Here is a 24,777-nt window from a genome sequence, read left to right on the forward strand (position 1 = left end):
GAAGTTTGAGATTGCTGTGAGCTGGGCTGACACCGTGGCACTCTAGCCTGGGCAACATAGTGAGACTCTGTCCCCTAAAAAAAAAAAAAAAAAAAAAAAAAAAAAGAAAAGAACAGAAAAGAAAAGAAAAAAAAAAATTAAATTATGAGCCAAGTATGGTGGCTTACACCTGTAATCCTAACACTCTGGAAGGCCGAGGCAGGAGGACAGCTTGCACTCAGGACTTCGAGACCAGCCTGAGTAAGAGCAAGACCCTACCTCTATTAAAAACAGAAAAAGGAAGCCGGGCGTCGTGGCTCATACCTGTAGTCCCAGCTACTCAGGAGGCTAAAGCAAGAGGATGACAAGAGCCCAGGAGTTTGAGGTTGCACTTAGCTATGATAATGCCACTGGACTCTACCCAGGCAATAGAGAGAGACTCTGTCTCAGATTTAAAAAAAAAAAAAAAAATTAAATTATGATTTGCTGGGTCTGAGATGTTTAATTTACATATTATTCTGAAATCTGTTTATTTGCCAAAAAAAAAAAGACCAAAAACAAATAGTGTTTAAGTTAGAAAATAAAAAAAATTAAGCACGGCAGAATCAAAGACATAAAGTATGGCTTTGTGAGAAAGAAAAGATGCATGTGCATGGAACTGACAATATATTGCTTAGATCCCCTGAGGATTACTTTAAGACAACCAAAGGTTCTTCTTTTAAAAACTCAAATCAGAGGTGACCATCAATCAGATGTGGTGCCACAAGAAAAAGAATCCATTAACATTTCAGCTGAATTCTGAAGAAACAAAACCCGAGTGAATACAGGGAAGAGCTGTACAACCTAGGATGGACAACATTTTCTGGGTAGGTCCTGTGCAGCAATTTCCCCACTTCACACTCACAAAGTGTAGGAATGATTTTCTCTGTTCCCACTGGCTTAAGTCAGGTAACTTTTCTCCTTTTAATAATAACCAGCAGAAGGAAGAGCACACATATCCTCATGAGGGCACATGAAATGTTTCCTGGGGGTGGCTGGGCACAATGGCTCACACCTGTAATCCCAGTACTTTGGGAGGCTGGGGTGGAAGGGTCACTTAAGGCCAGGAGTTTGAGACCAGCCTTGCCAACACAGTGAGACCCCATCTCTACCAAAAATAAGAAAAAAATTAGCCAGGCATGCTGGTATGTGCCTATAGTCCGAGCTACTTGGAAGGCTGAGGCAGGAGGATCACTTGAGCCCAGGATTTTGAGGCCACAGTGAGCTATGATCACACCTCTGTACTCCAGTCTGGGCAACAGGGTAAGACTCTGTCTCTTAAAATAAATGAATAAAAGTAAAAATATATGAATATTTTTGTCTTATATTCATGGAGGTGTAATACATATACAATAAAATACACAAATATTTAGTGTACAGCTTGACACTATTTTACTTATTTATATACAAATGTATTAAGAACAACCACTCAAATCAAAATTTAAAAGGCTCCCTCCTTTAAGCCTCAAGTTGACAGCCACCTACAAAAATACACACTGTTCTGAATTATAGAAGCATTGGTTAGCTTTTCTTGGAAAAGAATTTTATATTAACAAAACAATACAGTATGTAGTTTGTGGGGTTTGGATAATTTTTCAATATCATGTCATGAGATTCAACCATGTATCTGAAGAAGTTGGTCATTTCTTTTTCAGTTGGATATAATACTACATTGTTTGGATAAACCACAATTTATATATATATATTTTTTTGGAGACAGTCTCGCTCTGTTGCCCTGGCTAGAGTGCCATGGCATCAGCCTACCTCACAGCAACCTCAAACTCCTGGGCTCGAGCAATCCTCCTGCCTCAGCCTCCCGAGTAGCGGAGACTACAGGCATGTGCCACCATGCCCGGCTAATTTTTTTCTATATATATTTTTAGCTGTCCAAATCATTTCTTTCTATTTTTAGTAGAGACGGGGCCTCGCTCTTGTTCAGGCTGGTCTCGAAATACTGACCTCGAGTGATCCTCCCGCCTCAGCCTCCCAGAGTGCTAAGATTATAGGCATGAGCCACTGCACCAGGTCTACAATTTATATTACTGACAGACATTTGAACCTGTTTACACTTTCTGGCTATTTTACATAAAATTGCTATGGACGTTCCAACACATTCTTTAAAAATTCGTATGTTTTTAGTCATTTACCTTGTTTACATACCTAGGTATATTTGGTATATACAGGTATGTGAGTATCTATATATTTAGTTATAATAACATTCCCTCTTTTATTTTCTAGAAAAAGTTTACACAGATTGGTATTGTTTCTTTCTTAAATGTTTGGTACAAATTCATCGGTGGAATGGTGGAATCATCTGACCAAAGAGTTTTGCTTTTGGGAAGGTGTTTAACTACATACAGACATATCAGATGTAAGCAAATTTGGGTTATCAGTTTCTTGTGGCTACTATAACAAATTAGCACACACTAGCTGGCTTAAAAAAACAAAATTTACCCTCTCACACCTCTGGAAGCTAGAAATCCAAAATTATCATCACTGGGACAAAAAATCAAGGTGTTGGCAAGGCTATGCTCCCAATGGATGATCCAGGGATAAAGGCATTCCTCAGCTCTTCTACCTTCTCATGGCTGGCACAGAATTCCTTTGCTTGTGGCCACCTCATTCCAATCTCTGCTTCTGAAGTCACACTGCCTTTTCTTCTGTCAAATCTCTCTCTTCCTCTCTAAGGACACTGGTGATGACACTTAGGACACATCCATATAATACAGAATCATCCCCTCATCTTGAAGATCTTTAACTTAATTACACCTGCAAAGAATCTTTCTCTAAATGAGATAATATTTATATATTCCAGGGAATAGGATCTGACTTCTTTGGAAGACATTTCTCAACAAATTTTATCCTGAGTGAACTTTTGTATTTTGCTGCATTGAAGAAATTTGCCCATTTCATGAAAGTCAAGTATATTACAATCAAATAGTTCATCAAATTATTTATTGTCTTTGTTTGGGAGGTATTTTGTTTTGTTTGTGATGCTGCCCAGGCTGGCTGCATACTCATGGCCTCAAGCAATCCTCCCACCTCAGCATCCTGCAGAGCTGAGACTACAGGTTAATCACTGCACTTAACTTACTATCTTTTTAATTTATTTAGAATTGGCAGTGTTATAGTCTTTTACTCCTGATCAGTAATTTGTGTCTTTTCTTCTTGATCACCTCTGGCTGAAGATTTATCATATTTATTGATCTTTTCAAAGATATATCTCATTATTTCATTAATTTTCTCTATTTCAGGTTTCTAGTTTAATTTTGTTGTCATCAGCCAACTAAATTTATTTCACATGTATGATGTCATATAATCAAATTGTATGATTTTAATCTTTTTAAATTACTGAAACTCAAAAGGCTCAGAATTGGGTCTATTTTGGGAATATTCCCTGGGAACTTGAAAAGCACGTGGTTTTTTTTTTTTTTTTTTGCAATCTTCTATAAACACCAAATAAATTGGTCATGTTGGTTATTAATATTGTTTTAAGTCTTTAATATTCTTTTTATTTACCCTCCCAATCTTTAATATTCTTAGCGATTTTCCATCTAATTTTTCTATCAATTATTGAGAAAAGATTATTGAAATCTCCAATTATGTGTTTGTCTATTTCTCCTTCTGGTTCTATTAGTTTTTGCTTTTATGTATTTCGATGTTGTTTAATTAAGTATTACTTATGATTATTACATCCTCTTACTATTACATTAACATAATGACTGGCTTTCTTGTGATTAGTCTTTGGAAGGTATGTCTTCTCCCATTCCTTTACTATTAGCCTGGGTCTTCATATTTAAAGTGGGTTTTTTATAGATAATATTTACTTGTCCTTGCATTTTTTTTTTTTTTACCCAATTTGACAATCTCTACTGCTTAACTGGAGTTTGAAAACCATTTATATTTAATGTTATTATTATCACTAGGGTCAGATGTAAACTACTGTCTCGTTTTCTGCTCTTTCCATCTGCCCCTTGTTTCCTTCCCTCTTGTGAAGTAACTTTTAAAAATTATTATTGTGGGCTGGGTGCGGTGGCTTACACCTGTAATCCTAGCACTCTGGGAGGCCGAGGCCGGAGGATCGTTCGAGGTCAGGAGTTTGAGACCAGACTGAGCAAGAGTGAAACCCCGTCTCTACTAAAAATAGAAAGAAATGATCTGCACAGCTAAAAATTTATGGAGAAAAAAAATTAGCCGGGCATGGTGGCACATGCCTGTAGTCCCAGCTACTCAGGAGGCTGAGGCAGGAGGATCACTTGAGCCCAGGAGTTTGAGGTTGCTGTGAGCTAGGCTGATACCACGGCACTCTAGCCCAGGCAACAGAGGCAGACTCTGTCTCCAAAAAAAAAAAAAAAAAAAATTATTATTGTGTTTTTCACTCGATTATTTACTTCTTAGTTACACTTCTTGAAATATTACCTCTAAGATTTACAATACTCACTTCTAACTTGTCACAGTACACCTTCAAATAGTATCTTAACACTTCATGTATAGTGTAAGAACCTTAATACAATATACCTCCATTTCCCCTTCCCGCCCTTTGTACTATGTTTGGTCTTTAACATCCATATGTTGTAGACATAAAGGTATACTATTACTGCTTTTTTCTTAAACAATTCATTATCCTATTTAAAAAATAAAAACAAATGAAAGATGTCTTTTATACTGACTCACATGTTGACCTTTCCTGTCATTCTATTATTCCATGTTGATCCTGTCAGCTCCCAAAATGTTGTGTCAAATTATAGTTTGCCCTCAATCAGGACTTTTGTCACAATTCTAAATAATGTGAACTTTACAATGGTTGAACTCAATTTAATCTGTCTGCCTCTTTGTCTTTTTCATTACTGCATGTTATAAAAAACCCTCAATTATTACTGTTTAAACAATTTATATTCCTTTATACTTAACCACGTATTAACCTGTTTCTGTGTTCCTCGTTCCTTCATGGAGCCATATGCTTCTATCCGGGATTATGACTTTTCATTCTAAAGAACTTACTTTTGTTTTATCACAGTGTGGGCTAGTGGTAAGTTCTCCATTTTAATGTACGGAAACATCTTTACTACATCTTCAATTTTTAAAGGTATTTTAACTGGATAGAGAATTCCAGAGTGACAGTTTTTCTATCAAAATTTTTAAATGTTATTACATATGTCCCCTTTGGCTTCGATCATTTTTGTTGAAAAGTCAGTCATCAGGTTTATTACTGTTCCCTTAAATTTAATATGCCCTTCCTTTACCCCATCCTCCCTGTTTTTAAGATGTTAATTTTTTAAGGGAGTGAGCATAATGCGCCCAGGTGAGGTTTTCTCTGTATACAAATTTGGATCTATTCTGTCTTTCTTATTTTTGTGAGTTGATATTTTTTTATTCATTCTGGAAAATTTTTAGTCATTATATATTCGAAAATCACTCCTGTTCCATTCTTTCTCTTTTTTGGGTCTCTAATGATAAACATTAATTCCTCTGACTGTATCTCATGTGTCTCTCGGGCACTTTCTTCTCTCTGTCCTGTCCTCTCCCCAATTTCTATTCCCATGGTGCTTCACTTTTAATATATCTACTAATTTGTCTTTGATTTCACTAACCTGTCTTCTGCTATGTCTAGTCTTCTTTCTGTTAAACCTATGCAATGAGTTAATTTCAGGTATATTTTTCAATTCTAGAATATTCATCATTATTTTCATACATTCCAATTCTCTGTTCAAATTCTTCATTTCCCCCTCTATTTTCTTTACTATACTAATCAGAGTTATTTTTTAAATATCTATTTACTAACTGCATGGCAGAAAAAGGTAAGATAAGAGATTACTATTTCATAAAATGCCATCAGATTTCAGTAGAAAGCTTAGTCTCTTCCATTACATTAAGTAAAATGTTTCTTATAGCAAATGATGCATATTAGAAGGACAAAGAGGGCATGCTGCATTGTAGACCACAGGTATTTAGGAAAAAAAATCCTTACCTTTGCTAATGTTTTCTTGGAGTAAATGTCAGTACGGAGACCAAAGTTCTGCAAATCAATTGGTTTTTCCTTGTTCTTTTCAGGAAAATTTAACATCTGTTGAGCAGCAGGGACCTGTAAGTTAGACAAATGATAAATGGCTGTATTAACCCCTTCAATATAAAAAAGGTAAAATTTTTTAAAAATTGTTTAATATTGGCACTTAAAGCACCCTTAATGGCTTTGCTACAAATAAATAAATAAATAAATATCCACACTTGTGCACTATACTTCTAGGAATAACAAAAATTCAACATATGAGAAACATTTTTAATGCCCCTTTAAGTCACAGAAAAGACAGCCAAGAAGTTTTCTTTAATGTAATTTTCTATTTCACAATGGAGGGAAATTCACAGATAAGGTTCATGATAATCCAACATAATACTATATATATTTGAAATAAATATCTTTTCAATAATATGTGTATGGATGTCCACTTGCCAAATCTTAGAGAAGTTTGAAGATGTTTTTCATTCACATTTCTAGGACACAGAATGAGGAAGGAGAAGAAGGTTTTGTTTTATCCGCTTATTAGAGTCTTTGATGGCAGAAGAATAAAGGGAATTGAGTAAATCTATAATTTGGTAAAATAAGGCATAAAGTCATGGGACTGGTAGGATAGCATTAATTTAAACACTATATAATCCTTATGGACTCAAACACTTACAGGAGACCAAAACACACACAATGATCTAAGAAGCAGCACTCTTAATAGCACTATTCCATTGCAATAATAATTATTCCCAAAGAGATTCCTAAATAGAAATGCTGTAAGTGGTCGTCTGTTACTGTCCAGGCCTAAAAAAAAGTCAGCTTTAATTTACCTGAGGTGACCGAAGATGCAGAGGCACAAGCCCGGAGGGGGTATCAGCTAATACGTTAAAATGTGGAGTAGGAGGAGGTCCCATTGCCATGGGTCGACTTTCTGGATCAACTTGGTAATTAACAAGTCCCCATTGCTCTAAAAAGGCATGAACCCTGAAGAATAAAGCTCTGAAAGTTAAAATCTAGAGAATCAAACTAATCTGCATTATAATCATCATCACATCATTAAAAACAAACAAACAAACAAAGTCAATTGCTCTCTGTTTACTGTGAACCACTAGAAACTACAAGACAGATTTGGTTTGTTGTATGAGGGGCAATTTTTACAAGCCCCAAACAATGTTGATAACATAGCACCCTAGAACCTAGTACAAAGCCTAACAGTTTCAAACACACAAAGAAGAGAACAAAGAAAGGCTCATTTAGGTACACAGTAAAAGAACTCACACATAGATCTAATTCACAGAAGAAAATACATACTTTGGCTGTTTTGTTTAGACAGATCTAGGGAACAGAGCTTAACCACTCCCCATTCGAACCTCCTATCCATTCCTGGTCATTTTATGATTAAACTATAAAATCTAGAAAACAATATTTAAAATATTCAACCCTAAGTGAAATACATAATATTTAGATATTTTACCCACTTTAAACAATCAGACATTAAACAGCAATGCACTAGTAACCACCCACAGTGAAACGTCTCAGAGAAAGTCAAACATTTTACCTCATCACCGCACACACATCTCCAGTCAAGTTCCTCCGACAAGCAGTGCTGGTTAAATACTCTTGGGGGTTAAGGCGGTATGTGTCAATCATAAAATTTCGATATGCCAAGTATCTAAAAAGTAATGGCAAAATTCATAAGGTGAACTCATATCCTTTCAGAAATGACGGTAACTCATACAGCCAAGAATCTTCAGACTCCTCGCAATCAAATACAACAAAAAATTAAAACGGTCCAACAAACAACAGCAATATTGTATTGAGTATTTCAAGTTATGAGTGAACTCAGAACCCCTAATATACAAAATAACTGTTTACTAATATATAACAAGTGAAATAAAGTAACCTGATGACATTAACGTGAAATAACCTAAATACAACCTTGGTCATGGAAGAGGCTGCTTGTTGAATTTGCAACAAAGACATGATGACATATTTCCCTCACTACCATGAATCAAGCATCTACTGTGTGCCAGGAAAACTGTACTAAACACTGTACATGAAGTAACTCAATTAAGCCTAAAATCATCTCATTTACAGAGGAGGAAACTGAAGAACAGCATCCTTAAAGAATTTGTCCTAGACCATAGGGCTGGTAAGTGGTGGAGCCAGAATTCAACAAAGGCAGTGTGGTGGCTCTGGAATCTTTGCTCGCAACTTCTGTTGCATTTCATTTATATCATCTTTGTAGGGACTCATGTGGATGTGGTTCTGACAACAGCTATATACCTTCTCATGGCAGTTCTTTCAGGGTGATCATAGCTAGGCACCAAGTAGAACTCTTGAGGCCAAATGCAAAAATGAGACAAGAACATACAAAAAAAGGAGATAAAAACTACGACTCTGGCTCACAGCAGATTCCACAATGTACTCAAGGATTTCTGCCACAAAGTACCGTACACAAGAGTGTGATGGAGATTGCAACGGTTCTTGGCACACAAGTAAAACAAAGTCAGGCAGCCTGAGGTCAGCTACATTACAGCACAAGTACACCGTTCAAAAAGGCTCCTGAACAAACACAGGTGGATAAACGAAGACTGAAAGGTGAATTTACAAAGTAAAATGGGCTAAACTGATAAATTGTGCTGTTAAACAGAAGACTACCAAAAATCATGAGTATTTACAAATGCTGGCAAATGGCAAATTAGCTGGAAGATTATAACATGTCTAAATAGGTATGAATAGAAAAACTATCAGGGCTTCTCATATCAAACCTGCGATTCTGGTTTTAAGAGACTCCTTACAGCTTTGTTATGGGAAGGCTAAAATGATCTTTGACTTAGATATTACTTAAACTTACAATCATAAACTACTAGCAGAAAGTATTGTGTGAAAAATTACAAAAGTCAAGTCCTTCCCTAATAGTTTAAACATGAGACATCTATTTGTGCAATCATATGTATAATAGATAACAAAATAATACCATAAAGATAATACAGGGAAGGGTATTTATAATATTATATATGTGGATTTATTTTAGGGAGAAGGGTTTCCAGAAGCATACAGTGACAGATCACCAGAGAAAGACAAAAGTACTTCCTGGAAAATTTCTTCTTTCCAATAAAAGTCTCCTTTTGTAACCCATGTAGTAATAAAAGGACAACAAAGCTTTATGTAATTAAGCTGAATTCATATGCAGCTGTATCATATCCAGTAATCTTTTAATTATTGCTCATTCATCAAAAAGATATGGTAAAGATTCTATTTTCTCTTGGATTATTATACATAAGTATATATCTATACACACACACACACAATCCATTATACATATGCACAAACAAGTTGAAAGCTCTTAGGAGACACCCAAACTCATTTTAGTGAATATCCATTACTGAATTCAATCCCCCCCCCCCCCCCCCAGAGAACAGGTCTCACTCTGTCACCAAGCAGGAGTGCAGTGGTGCGATCACAGCTCACTGCAGCTTCAAACTCCTGGGCTTAAGCAATCCTCTTGCCTCAGCCTCCCGAGTTGGTGGGACTACGGGCATGTGCCATCATGTCCAGCTATAATTTTTAAAATTTTTCTACAGATGGGGTCTCACTGTGTTGCCCAGACTGGTCTCAAACTCCTGTCCTCAAACAATCCTCCCACCTCAGCCTCCAAAGTCAGTGTGATTATGGACATAAGCCCCCATGCTTCATCTGAATTCAATCTTGTAACTTCAAGAGCTGACATGCATATAGTTCAAGGGTTAGGAAAAAAAATTAGACATAATTTACTTTGAGGCAAGGAATGCTGTTTAAATGAGACATGAACACTGTGTGAATGGAATACGATATCTGCAAATTTTCAACAATCAGCAACAATAAATTCAGATGCATGTGTTAAAAACTCCTGCCACCCACAGGCAAATAAACAAGTTTTCAAAACCCCTGGCCTCACATTTCTGGAGTCTTGGATTTGTTTTTTCCATTGAAGAACTCAGGAAGAGCACGTCGTTCAATCACATGAATACTGAAAGGGAAAAAAAACAGGATTGGGAGTCTACTTTGAAAAAGAAAATCTTTAAATTTGGGCTAAGTTTGTTTAATTTTAAAAGAAAAACTGATAAATCCAAAAACTGAGCACTACAAGCCAAGATTAATTGGCTTACACAAGTTCCTATTTATTAACAGCAAATAACAGAGTTAAAGAAACCTTTTCCTTTCTCATCCCTAATACCTAACTGTATTTTTTCTATCCCTACAATCACACTTGAAAACTTCTATCAAACACACTAAAAGCCACACATTTTATTATTTTTTATTCTTTTATTACTCTTTTATTCTTTTATTATTCATGTCATAATACATCATGACTAGAAAACAAGCCACAAGATAGTAAGAATTCTTTGGAAATTGGCTGAAAAAAACAAAGTAGTTGGCACAGCAACAAACTTATGGAAAAAATGAACAGCCAAAATGACACTGAAATTTATAGTAGTCAGTTTCTCAAGCTCTTAACATCAATGTTCCTTTCTCTAGGCCTCAGAAACACTATGGTGAAATGATTTTTCTCCAATTTCAGTGATCAATTGCTTTTAATAAGATCACACAATTAATTTTAAAATTATATAAGAACACTGATAATTTCATAAAATATTACAAGTCATAAGCACTACACAGAACATGTAAAATGATCAGGCCTAATACACTATACGAGTGAACCAAGTGTAGATCCAGCATAAACTTTTTTTTTGAGACAGAGTCTCACATTTGTTGCCCGGGCTAGAGTTAGTGCCATGGCGTCAGCCTAGCTCACAGCAACCTCAAACTCCTGGGCTCAAGCGATCCTACTGCCTCAGCCTCCCGAGTAGCTGGGACTACAGGCATGCGCCACCATGCCCGGCTAATTTTTTCTATATATATTTTAGTTGTCCATATAATTTCCTTCTATTTCTAGTAGAGACGGGGTCTCGCTCTTGCTCAGGCTGGTCTCGAACTCCTGACCTTGAGCGATCCACCCGCCTCGGCCTCCCAGAGTGCTAGAATTACAGGCGTGAGCCACCGCGCCCGGCCCAGCATAAACTTTTGATACTCATACTAATTAATGTTTCTTCCAGATGACATTTTAGTTTCTCAATGGCTTCCTAGACATGCAACATTGTTACATCCTGGTTACATGGAAAAGAGCAAATCAATAGCCTGTGACTATAACCAAAACTATTCTTTCATTATTTGGTAATATTTAAATTGGACTGGATCTGTACAAATACTGTACTGTAAGTACAATGAATTACCTGAAAACTTATAGAAGAACAATTTCTTTCGGGTTTTTTTTTTTTTTTTTTTTTGAGACACAGTCTTGCTCTGTCACCCAAGGTAGAGTGCAGTGGCATCATTGTAGCTCACTGCAACCTCAAACTCCCGGGCTCAAGGGATAATTCCTGCCTGAACCTCCCCAGCAGATGGGACTACAGGTGTGCCCCACGATACCCAGCTAATTTTTCGTAGAGATGGGGTCTTGCTCTCGCTCAGGCTGGTCTCAAACTCCTGTCCTCAAGTGATCCTCCCACCTTGGCCTCCCTCCCGCCTTGGCCTCCCAGAGTGCTAGGATTACAGGCATCAGCCACCATGCCCAGCCTGCATTTAACATTTCTAAAGCATATAATGAACATCAACATTTCCATTTTATAATTATTAAATACTCAAGCATCTGCCTATCTGAATTCTAGCTCATTTTAAATGAGTTAGGTTCAACCCTAAATTATAGCACAATCTAGTTTCAATTCCTAAATTGTTTTAAAAAACGCATTCCAAAGATAAAAATCACTTTCTGTCTCCCCTCATCCAGTGCAATAGTAATTACTGATCAGAGACCTGGGCAGAATGGTACAACCTGACTTTAAGGAAAGTTCTCCCACTCACCACTACCTTGCTCACAAATGGAAGTGGCTCACTCACCAGTTATAATCAAACCATGATGCATAGCTGGGAATAATAATGTGATTGGTCTGCTCTGTCACATTATCTTCACCAGGGTCAACTGACCGACTCTGATCACCTTTGCTAGGATCTTCATCTTCCTACAGAAAAGATGACAAAGTTCAGAAAAACAGAGAACTACAGACATATACGTAACATCTCTCAGAATTGTATTATTAGGTCAAATAAACTGAAGCTGCCTGATTCAATTTCAAGGACCAGGAAAACAAACTGTAAGTAAAACAACTTTTTTACTTTTTAAGGTACAAGGTGGGCAGCTGACATAGATTTTATTGCTCCATTATACAAATGAGGAAATCAACTCAGAGAAGGCAAGTATCTCATAACAAGATTAAACAGGAAGTTAGTTAAAGAAAGCCTGTTTCTACACTTAGGTATTCAGACTCATAGCCCTAATCGCCTTCCATAACAACTTGCTTTTCACTTGTCCAGTTTTACCTAATCCCAGGTCACAAACCTCAATTATTAGTTCTCAATTTATAAGGAGGTCACACAAAGATACGAACAAGGAATAATAAGAAGACTGCCCCTTCCCCAAATATTGAGCACTGAATATCTGGTAACAGCCATATGTGCATTATCTCATTTATTCTTCACAACTATTAAATTATTAACACTGGGTACTATTTATCATTTCTTTCCTGGATGACAAAATAACACACAGAACTAATAATTTATAAACAGGAGATAAAACAAGAAAATACAGTTAGAGGACATATACTCTTAATCACTGATCACTACTTAAATCACCTCTGATTTTTTATCAGATTTATGGAGGTTTTGCAAATGACTCCACCAAAAACCCTGGTTTTGCTAATATAGTAATTTCAAAATCACTGTTGTAGGTCAAAACAAAAGAATATTTCTAATGATACGAGTAAGCAATAATAATTAAACTGAAATAATAATGTATAATACACAGTTTATAATTAAATGGATCCAAGTGTTCCAGATATGTCCTTTACAGATTTTCCTCCTATATCCAAAACCTGAGCGAAGATTCCATACTACATATGATACCCATGTATCTTAAGTTTAGTTTAATCCCTGTTTCTTTTTTATGTGGTATATCATGACATCAAAATTTATGAAAAATCTAGACCAGACATCTTGTAGAATATATAAATATTTCTAATCTAATTGATTCTTCATAATTAACTTCAGATTAAACATTTTTACCAAGAATACCGCAGGAAATTAAGTATTTTGAGATTCAAATGTTTTCCAATTTAGACAATTAAATCTTAACCTCTTCCCTGGTGTTTTTACTATTTTTAATCTTAGGAAGTTGTTTTATTAAGAAACCAAATTTTAGGCCGGGCGCGGTGGCTCACGCCTGTAATCCTGGCACTCTGGGAGGCCGAGGCAGGAGGACTGCTCGAGGTCAGGAGTTCAAGACCAGCCTAAGCAAGAACGAGACCCCGTCTCTACTAAAAATAGAAAGAAATTATATGGACAACTAAAAATATATATAGAAAAAATTATCTCGGCATGGTGGCGCATGGGTGTAATCCCAGCTACTCGGGAGGCTGAGGCAAGAGGATCGCTTAAGCCCAGGAGTTTGAGGTTGCTGGGAGCTAGGGTGACACCATGGCACTCTACCCCGGGCAACAGAGTGAGACTCTGTCTCAAAAAAACAAAAACAAACAAACAAACAAAACCAAATTTTGGAGCCAGGCAAGGCAGCTCAATGCATGTAATCCCAGCTACTCAGGAGGCTGAGGTAGGAGGATGGCTTCAGGTCAGGAGGTCGATACCAGCCTGAACAATACAGCAAGATCCGATTTCTACAAAAATGGGGGGAAAAAAATTGGCCAGCTGTGGTGGCACAGGCCTATAGTCCCAGCTACTGAGAAGGCTGAGGCAAGAAGATCGCTCTAGCCCAGGAACTCAAGGTTGCAGGGGGCTATGATCGTGTCACCACATCCCCAGCCTCGGTGACAGAGCGAGATGCTATCTCCATATCTCCAAAAGAAGATAAATATTTTAAAAATTAAAAAAGAAACCAAATTTTGAATCAGTATTCTTCTATAATGGTTCTATAGTTTAATTTCTCCCTTTAACTTAATTCAATCTAAATTTCCAGTGTCATTGTTTGAGGTAAGGATCTAGTGTTAATACCTATAATCCTTAGACAGTAGTTTCCTCAAGATCAATGAAAAAAAAGAATTTAAAGTATGAAAGCACAAAGCAAACTCTGGTTGTGACTTAATGTTGAATACAAATGTAATAATAATGATTACAAAGATAACAACTTTTATTTCCCAAATCAGGTAAGCTGGCAAAAATATTCTCAGGGTTAATGTTTTTATTTTGGTTTAATATTAGTTAATGTATTTTTCAGGTGAAGGCTTTACAAATCAATTAGGACACACAAAAAAAACCCCTTTATTCAAAAAATCTAGGGAGAGGCTTGCATTACAATTAATAAAGGCCCACGGTCTAAGTTTTAGTGATCTCAATTGGGAAACAAGCAGAATGACGTTGTGGGACAAGGTGTTAGAGAATCTACCACTAACCCTTTTAAATTTAAGTTATATAACAGACTTGTATATGCTTCAATGTCTCCTGTATTTGGAATTAAAAAGAAAAATCTTATAAGTAAATAATTTTTACTTTCTATTTTGGTCACTATTTACATTGAATGATGACATAATTTTACTAATGTAATGTTCATTAATAAGTAGCTCTTTGACTAAAGAACTTTTTTAAAAAATCATAACAGTAATTATAAGTGAAGAGCCAGGCCGGGCGTGGTGGCTCACGCCTGTAATCCTAGCACTCTGGGAGGCCGAGGTGGGCGGATCATTTGAGCTCAGGAGTTCAAGACCAGCCTGAGCAAGAGCGAGACCCCATCTCTACTAAAAATAGAAAGAAATTATATGGACAGCTAAAAATATATATATAGAAAAAATTAGCCGGGCATGGTGGCGCATGCCTGTAGTCCCAGCTACTCGGGAGGCTGAGACAGGAGGATCACTTGAACTCAGGAGTTTGAGGTTGCTGTGAGCTAGGCTGACGCCACGGCACTCACTCTAGCCTGGGCAACAGAGTGAGACTCTGTCTCAAAAAAAAAAAAAAAAAAAAAAATGGCCGGGCGCGGTGGCTCACGCCTGTAATCCTAGCACTCTGGGAGGCCGAGGCGGGTGGATCGCTCGAGGTCAGGAGTTTGAGACCAGCCTAAGCAAGAGCGAGACCCCGTCTCTACTAAATATAGAAAGAAATTATATGGACAACTAAAAATCTATATTCCAAAAATTAGCCGGGCATGGTGGTGCATGCCTGTAGTCCCAGCTACTCGGGAGGCTGAGGCAGTAGGATCGCTTAAGCCGAGGAGTCTGAGGTTGCTGTGAGCTAAGCTGACGCCACGGCACTCACTCTAGCCTGGGCAACAAAGTGAGACTCTGTCTCAACAAAAAAAAAACAAAAAAAAAAAGCCATACGCATAAGAGTTTGTTTAAATACTTTTGCTAGAAATCCTGTCATGTATATGAAACAGTGATAAATGTCAATTTAGGGCATGTCTTTGTCTCAGTGACGAAAAAGATCTATTTTCAGCAAACTAAGGAAGCTATTTCAAGAATATTAGGGAGGTTGGGCACAATGGCTCACACCTGCAATCCCAGCACTTTGGGAGTCTGAGCTGGGAGGACTGCTTGAGACCAGGAGTTCAAGACCAGCCTGGGCAACAAAACGAGGCCCCATCTCTACAAAAAAATGTTTAAAAATAAAAGATGATGATTAAGGATTAATTACACTTATTAACACAAACCTGACAGCTTGAATGAAAAGATGGGCCACTTATTTATAAAAAAAATTAAAATCCTACCTTAAATCTAACATCTTCCAACAACATGATTGATATCTCTACAGCAGAACTGATAAAAAAAAAAACAGTTAAGTGGCCGACTATACACCTCAAGAAAGTTCCAGAGCATGATTCAAAGCCTACATCACCTATGGATTAAGGCTGCACCAACAGAAATGGCAGTGAGAAAATCGAGGCAAGGTATGGTCCCTGCTCATCTGCACTGTTGGGTAACATGTGAAACACTGTGGTAAGCTCTGATTATTAACTTGCAACCAGGGGAGTATGGAACCAGAAATTACAGCATATGAGTTTCACTATCTGGGAAGACGGAAATTTCCTCTCACAAAATTTTGGGGGTTTAAGAAGACAAGCATTTGGGGGAAGCATTAAAAAGAAACTTTAAAAATAAGAAGGGCTTCAAAATAGAAGACTACTAAGGATACTTCCAATTAAGCGTTTCTACTGCACAATGTCCAAAAACTAAAGAGAAGTTCTCTCACACCAGGACTAACCAAATCATTACCTTTCCTCCTGCTGTGACTGTTTCTTCATCCTGCTCATCTGCAAAATCAAAACACATAATTTATTTTAAAAACAGGTAAATGCCGTTTGGACTATGTGGAACTTTATGGTCTAAGGACTGACATAGGACAGAGAAAAGGAATAAAACAAACCACAGTTAAAGCAAAATCACCCTGAATAATTCAGTAAATTAGACTTTTACACAGAAGCACAGAGGTGATTAGAAATTCAAAGCAAAAATAATTTAAAATTTCCACCAACAGGGAATTTATAATTAATTACTGCTTTAATATTAGCCATAATCTTGCTTAATAACAGGTAAGGGACTTGATTAGAGTTCTTGTCTCCTTAGGTTTCATGAAAAAAAGTGGACATTATAGGTTGCAGAGGAAATGAGTTAAAGAATGAGCACTAAAGAAAGAGGTGATAATCCCTACAGACAAAAGTTCTAGTAAAAGTGCTAGTATCTTCTGAGAGGGCTGGGAGCGGTGGCTCACACCTATAACCCTAGCACTCTGGGAGGTCGAGGCAGGTGGATCCTTTGAGCTCAGGAGTTCGAGACCAGCCTGAGCAAGAGCGAGACTCCGTCTCTACTAAAAATAGAAAGAAATTATATGGACAACTAAAAATCCATATAGAAAAAATTAGCCAGGCATGGTGGCACATGCCTGTAGTCTCAGCTACTCAGGAGGCTGAGGAAGGAGGATTGCTTAAGCTCAGGAGTTTGAGGTTGCTGTAAGCTAGGCTGACCCCATGGCACTCTAGCCTGGGCAACAAAGTGAGACTCTTCCTCAAAAAAAAAAAAAAAAAAAAAAATCTTCTGAGAATAGGGGACTCAAAACCTAAATATTTGCTTTGCAAAAACCAAGAGAAAACCTATGTAAAATTTAAACTAGGCAGTTGATTTCCATAGTGAAAACCAAAAGTGCCACTTTCGAATGGGCAAGAGATTACCAAAAGAATAATTATATGTCAGTAACATTTAAGTTTTTTATCATTATTATGATCCTTGGTAGTCACTAAGACATGAAGGAGCTCAAAAAGAACACAGGATGCTGGGTGTGGTGGCATGGGCCTGTAGTCCCAGCTACTTGAGGATCACTTGAGCTCAGCAATTTGAGTCCAGCCTGGGCAACATGAAAATCCACCTCTTAAAAAAAAAAAAACAGGGAAATCCTCCTTTCGTTCATGTATTCATTCAATACATATTGACAAAAATCTATTTGAAAAGCAGTATTGGGAGACCAAGGCAAAAGGATTACTCAAGGCCAGGGGTTGAAGACCAGCTTGGGCAACACAAATCGCATCTCTACAAAATATTTAAAAATTAGCCAGATGTGGTGGCATGTGCCTGCCATCCTAGCTATTCGGCAGGCTGAGACAGGAGGACTGCTGAAGCCCACAAATTAGGCTGCAATAAGTAATGACTGTACCACTACACTCCAGCCTGGATGACAGAGAGACTGTGTCCCACCTATCGCCGCCAAAAAAGAAAGAAAGAAGGACAGACAGACAGACAGACAGAAAGACAGACAAAAGCTCGTTAGAAAAGCTGATTGGAAATCTACAGCTCGATGGCCAAATGTGGTCCACTGCCTGTTTATGTATGGAATCTAGAAATCCTGAACGGAATCTGGGTATTTGACTCTCCAAATATTGCTAGTGAACAGTTTACTGATAAGGATAGTTCACTGTACCTAGACTATTTATGCAAACAATATGGTATAAGATGAATATCTGCTTTCACACTGCAGGCCTGGTCAGGCATGGTGGCTTACACCTGTAATCCTAGCACTCTGGAAGGCTGAGGCAGGAAGACTGCCTGAGGCCAGGAGTTCGAGACCAGTCTGAGCAAAAGTGAGACCCTCGTCTCTACTAAAAATAGAAAAAATGGGTGGAAAAGAATCAAAAAAAGTATCTCATGATACATAAAAATTAGTTGAAAGCATCACATGTACTCACCATCAAATTGGTATTCACTGATCAACACTCAAGTGCATATATAGTAATAACATTCATGGGGTGTCAGGCAGATGGGAGGGGGGAGGAGGGGATGGGGATATACACACCTACCTAATGGGTACAGTGCACACCATCTGGGGGATGGACACACTTGAAGCTCTGACTCAGGTGGGGCAATATACATAACCTAAACATTTGTACCCCTGTAATATGCTGAAATAAAAAAAAATTTAAAAAACAAACAAACAAAAAATTTATCCACATTGGGAGGGGGGAGGAGGGGATGGGTATATTCACACCTGATGGGTGCGGTGCACACCGTGGGGGGTGGGGGGAGGAATGGACACACTTATACCTCTGACTCAGGCACAGAAAAGGCAATATATAACCTAAACATTCGTGCCCCCGTTATAAACTGAAATAAAAATAAATAAATAAATAGCTGAAAATCAAATTTCAGTGTCCATAAATGAAAGTTTTATTGGAATACTGCATAAGCATTTGATTATATATTATCTATGGCTGCTTTTGAGCTACAACGGCAAAGCTGATTAGTTATCACAGAGACCATATACCCCAGAGTGCCGAAAATATTTACTACCCAACCGTTCACAGAAAAGGTATCCCAATCCTCAGAGAATATAAAAAGATAAATAATATTTTAACAGGCAATAAGGGACTAGCATTCAAACATTCAACTAAATTTTAAAGGGTGCCTACTATGTGCCAGACACTGTCCAAATGCTAAGAACACAATAATGAACAAGGAAAAGTATCTGCCTTTATGGAGTTTACATTCCAGTTAGGAGTGGCATGGGATATAACAACAAAAATATATCAGATGCTGAAAATATTATAAAGAGAATCAAAGTAAAGTAATACATTAGAGACGGATTGGGTGGGTAGGCCCCCAGAGCAAGTAAAGAGGGAAGTCTCTCTGAAAACGTGATATTTATGCTGAAACACGAGAGATGAGAAAGACACACACAGCATGCAGTCCATAGAGAGGAAGCAACCAGATCAAAGGGGTTCAGGTGGGGATCAGCTTGGTGACTTCATAAAACTGAAAAAAAGCCACTGTGAGCATGAATAAAGGCCGAGAGAAATAAGCACAGCACAACAGCACAGTGCAGTGACACAAAGCATTGGCAATAAAGTTAAGACAGACCAGGACCTGAATCTGGGCTCTGCAACCAAATAGCCAAATACTTGGAAAGAGGTTACTGAACCTCCTGATCTCCATTTCCTCATCAATGAAACGCAGCTAACATGGTTTAATAGTGAAGTTCAAACACATGGAGAAAGATACCTAGTGTCATACAATAGAGATGGACACTGATGCTTGATGTGTAAGTTAGGAACAAATAATTACTAACAGGCACAGGGGATTCAGGGTGTGGAAAAATATGATACTAATTATCAACAAGAGTCATGCTCTGCATAGAAACTATTTTGTTTTAAGGAAGTGACTAACAAATCTAGGTACGGTTACCAAATATCAAGTTTTTGTCCTCTGGACATTGGTAAACCATAGGATGATCAATTTCTTCCTAGAAGGTGTTAGTACAACTTAAATGATCTCTCTAGTCAAAATATACAATTCATTTTTTTTTTAAGAGATGAGGTCTCATTTTGTAACCTATGCTGCAGTGCAGTGGCTTGATCATAGTTTACTGTAGCCTCTAACTCCTGAACTCCAGTGATCCTCCCTCCTGAGCATCCCGAGCAGCTGGGATGACAGGTGCATGAAACCACACCCAGCTGATTTTTTTGTAGAGACAGCATCTCACTATGTTGCCCAGGCTGGTCACGGACTCCTGGCCTCAAGAGAACCTCCCACTCAGCCTCCCAAAGTGCTGGGATTATAGGCGTGAGCCACTGTACCTAGCCACAATTTAATTTTAGTTTGACAAATTTCTGTCCTGAGATAGTCTTGGTATCTAATAGAAATACATTTCTGATAATACAAAAGTAGGAGGGACAATCTTCTTGCTGATCCTTAAATGGTAAAATTCATTAATGTTCTCTTCCTCCTCCAAGACATGAGCAAACCATACTCCTAACCGAGCCCCTAGATCTTTCAGAGACCTCAAGAATGAAAAAAGGCCTGAGTATATTTTACTAGATAACATAAAAGGCAGAATATGGATCAGTTAAAATAACAAACAGCTCTGAGAACAAGAATTTACAGTTGATGGATCACAGTGCCCTTGACATGCTTCGTATTATCACTAATGCACAAATGAAAGACCAGGACAATAATTTCAAATTTAAACACCCTAACGATCTAGCTGTGACCACTAGCGCCTTCACCAACAATAATACTGAACTTCACCTCACAAAATGTGCAAAAACACAAGCAGTTCACAAACACTAAGGGAAAATCTCTTATACATAGCACTAAAAATTTTCTTAGTGTGTCTCTACCTTTTCACTAAAATTTGCTTCAATTTGACTCCTTTGATAAAGTCTGTTATGAGCATACTCTAAATGGTTACCTCACTTTTAAAAGGACATTTGTACAATCTTGTAAAACTACATATTGCCTTTTCAGGATATGTACTCTAAAGAAATAACCAATGCAAAATTTAATTTATACCCTATCCTGTTGTTTATGAAGTTTTCATATATTTTACTTCCACATGTGACACAATCCCTACCATTCTGTTTAACACATTCTCCCAGTGTAGAGTACTATGTCTTAATCTTTTCACCATATTGCATTAATGGAAATATAAAAGACTATTTATAATCAGTTTTTGCTTTTTTTTTTTTTTCCCTAAAGTCTCACTCTGTTGCCTGGGCTAAAGTGCCATGGCATCAGTTTAGCTCACAACAACCTCAAATTCCTGAGCTCAAGCTATCCTCTTGCCTCAGCCTCCTGAGTAGATAGGACTTTAGGCATGCGCCACCAGGCCCAGGTAATTTTTTCTATTTTTAGTTCCGCAGCTAATTTCTTTCTAGTAGAGATGGGGTCTTGCTCTTGCATGAGGCACCACGCCTGGCCAGTTTTTGCTTTCTTGGCATGGATTCAGTAGCTAAGTAACAGTTACAGAATCAGAGATATAAATTTACGGAGAATGTAAATTACTAATAATTATTCAAGATCTATATTCTATTTTATTAATGTTAATATAATTAAGATAGAAATGTTTTGACAGAATTTCTTTTTTTTTCATTTATTTTGTTGACCTAATACCTCCTTTATATTAACTAGACAGTTTTGAGCTTCTCCTTTTAATGTAAAAATAGGATCATCTGTTGATGGTTAAAGAAAGGTTGTAAGTCAGGAAACATAGGATGCTTTCAATAAAATGAAATAGAAAAATTCTCCCAAATACCCATTCATATATCCCATGAAGAATTACTGCAATTTATTCAAATATAGAATTCTCTTAACTAGAAGAAACTGAAGGCCAGGCGCAGTGGCTCATGCCTGTAATCCTTGGACTCTGGGAGCCCGAGGTGGGCGGATCGTTTGAGCTCAGGAGTTCAAGACCAGCCTGAGCAAGAGTGAGACCCCATCTCTACTAAAAAAATAGAAAGAAGGCCGGGCGCGGTGGCTCACGCCTGTAATCCTAGCACTCTGGGAGGCCGAGGCGGGTGGATCGCTCAAGGTCAGGAGTTCGAGACCAGCCTGAGCAAGAGACCCCGTCTCTACTAAAAATAGAAAGAAATTATATGGACAACTAAAATATATATATATACAAAAAAATTAGCCGGGCATGGTGGCTCATGCCTGTAGTCCCAGCTACTCGGGAGGCTGAGGCAGTAGGATCGCTTAAGCCCAGGAGTTTGAGGTTGCTGTGAGCTAGGCTGACGCCACGGCACTCACTCTAGCCCGGGCAACAAAGTGAGACTCTGTCTCAAAAAAAAAAAAAAGAAAGAAAGAAACTAGCTGGACAACTAAAAATATATAGAAAAAATTAGTCAGGCATGGTGGTGCATGCCTGTAGTCCCAGCTACACGGAAGGCGTAAAAAAAAAAAAAAAGGAAATAAATAAAAAATTAAAAAAAAAAAAAGAAGAAAGAAAGAAACTGAAGTCTCATCTTCCACATCAGACGATCTTAAAAATCTCTTTTAGGTCTAAAATTCAATAATGTCAAAAATTTAGTGTAGGGCCAGGCGCGGTGGCTCACCCTTGTAATCCTAGCACTCTGGGAGCCCGAGGTGGGCAGATCGTTTGAGCTCAGGAGTTCAAGACCAGCCAGAGCAAGAGCGAGACCCTGTCTCTTCCAAAAACAATTAGAAAGAAATTAGCTGGACAACTAAAAATATATATAAAAACTTAGCCAGGCATGGTGGCACATGCCTGTAGTCCCGGCTACTTGGGAGGCTGAGGCAGGAGGATTGCTTGAGCCCAGGAGTTTGAGGTTGCTGTGAGCCAGGCTGACGCCACAGCACTCTAGCCCGAGCAACAGAGCGAGACTCTTGTCTCAAAAAAAAAAAAAAAAAATTTAGTGTATACTGAAACCACTAGGTTCTCCTTTGATTTTTACAACTGAAGATACATAATCAAGATTATCATCCCATCTACAACTCTCAGGAACAAAGATCTTTAAAAGTACCCGAATTGTTTTTTAAGTAGAACAAATGGCTACACTCCTTTTCTCTACCCTCCGGCAAAAATCACCCAAGAATTATACCTTACTTGTGAAAATGTACTCCACGATTTGGAAATACTAAGAAAGGATGATAGTTTGGCTTACAAAGTTATAACACTCAACAGATTTTTGTTTCAAAGATGCAAAATCAATTTACACTTATGTTGTAAAACAAATATTTCAAAGCGATTTTAAAAAGTACTTCAATTAGGACTGTTTCTTTAAAATTCAGATATTCCAATTCAAGTTTAATATTACCATCTTTGCTAGTTTGTAGGAAAACACCATACTCTAAGAGGTGAAGATCACTAACTGGAAACAATGGATCGTAGCAAATTACCTTTCCTAACATGGTAGCAAACCAAATCACAATGGTACTAAAGGTAGCCACAGTTAATATCTTGTGATGGTAAGCAGAACAACAGGGTCTCGTGTGGTGGCTCCTGCCTATAAGCCCATCTACTCAGGAGGATGAGGTGAAAGGACCACTTGAGGCCAAGAGTTTGAGACAAGCCTGGGCAACATAGTCAGACCTTGTCTTCAAAAAAAAAAAAAAAAAAAATGAGGCTGGGCATGGTGGCTCATACTTGTAAACCCAGCACTTTAGGAAGCTTAGGCAGGAAGACTGCTTCAGGCCAGGAGTTTAAATACAGACTGGGCAACACAATAAAAAGTAAAAAAATTAGCTGAATGTGATGGTATGTGCCTGGAGTCCCAGCTACTTTAAGGAGGCTGAGGACCGGGGATCACAGGAGCCCAGGAGACAGAGGCTGCAGTGAGCTATGATCGTCCCAGCCTGGCCAACAGAGACAGATCCATCTCAAAAAAAAAAAGCCCATGCCTAAGCATAGTAGATTGAGGTTGCAGTGAGGTACAATCACACCACTGCATTTCGGCATGGCAAAACAGCCTGTCTCCAAAATTCAATTAAAAAAATAGAGAAACAAGTATAAAAACATAAAGCATAGCAACCGAAAGCAACAACTCTTAATAAAGAAAGGAATATCAGAAGAACTGATATATTCAAGAGAAAAACCACAGACCTGTGTATAGATTTTTTTGGTACTTACCTAAATCTGCTACAGTTCCTCCTTTAACAGGTGTATTTTCACTATCTTTCTTTGGGTTCACTAGGGAAAAAACAGAATTGTGTTTTAGGGAGAAAGTTCTGCTTGTTTTTAAGAAAAAAACAGAATGGGATATGACTAAAAAATACAAGCATCTCACTGCAACTCCAACACCATTAACTGCTCACCTCCATGTAAAAACCATAAGTTCAGCTGTGAAACATTTACACTTCACCTAAGAGATTATATCCTATAATTAATTACCTAGATATTAATATATTTTCATCACGAAAGTAAACAATACAGAAATATTCATAACAAAACATGAAAAGAACCTTTCAATCCTTTCCCAAAGTTTTCTTATTTTTTTGTGCATTTGTTTTGATTCCCATTTCTGTGCCATTAATTCATTCAGACAGACAAATTAAGGAAGAACTGCTCACTCAGATGGACATTAAAATATATCCTGCGGGTTTTACAACCCTAACTGTTACCTGTAGTGTGCTTGTGCCTTAGCACTCACTTTTTCTCATGTAACAGTGTACCTTTGTGATCTTCCCACGGAAGAACTTTGAGGAACATAACATCTCTTTCATTTTTAACAGGTCCACTCTATTCATGAGTAGACAGTAAGTTAACTGGCCCTATGCACTGATGAGAACTAAGTTTACTTTCAATATGTTAAACTGTTCCATAATAAACATTCTTTTATAATTATTTTTATGTGAGCATGTAATTATTTAAGATGGACTCTGACAATAAAAACTGCAACTGGATGTAAACTTAACACACAGTCAAACTGTATTAAG

At 37.7% G+C, this 24,777-nt stretch overlaps 1 protein-coding gene across 1 annotated transcript in view; it reads right to left on the bottom strand.

The window, feature by feature from the left end:
* SMARCC1 (SWI/SNF related BAF chromatin remodeling complex subunit C1) overlaps positions 1-24,777 on the bottom strand; it is a 150,929-nt gene that overhangs the window by 67,033 nt on the left and 59,119 nt on the right. The window contains exons 12-18 of the mRNA XM_069475630.1: positions 23,972-24,031; positions 16,336-16,373; positions 11,960-12,081; positions 9,960-10,031; positions 7,578-7,691; positions 6,850-7,003; positions 5,987-6,100 (exon numbers count right to left, since the gene is read on the bottom strand). Coding sequence (XP_069331731.1) covers positions 5,987-6,100; positions 6,850-7,003; positions 7,578-7,691; positions 9,960-10,031; positions 11,960-12,081; positions 16,336-16,373; positions 23,972-24,031 — 674 coding nt within the window. The remainder of the gene's footprint in view (positions 1-5,986; positions 6,101-6,849; positions 7,004-7,577; positions 7,692-9,959; positions 10,032-11,959; positions 12,082-16,335; positions 16,374-23,971; positions 24,032-24,777) is intronic.

The sequence above is a fragment of the Eulemur rufifrons genome, chromosome 7, assembly GCF_041146395.1.
Source record: "Eulemur rufifrons isolate Redbay chromosome 7, OSU_ERuf_1, whole genome shotgun sequence".
Lineage (NCBI taxonomy): Eukaryota > Metazoa > Chordata > Mammalia > Primates > Lemuridae > Eulemur > Eulemur rufifrons.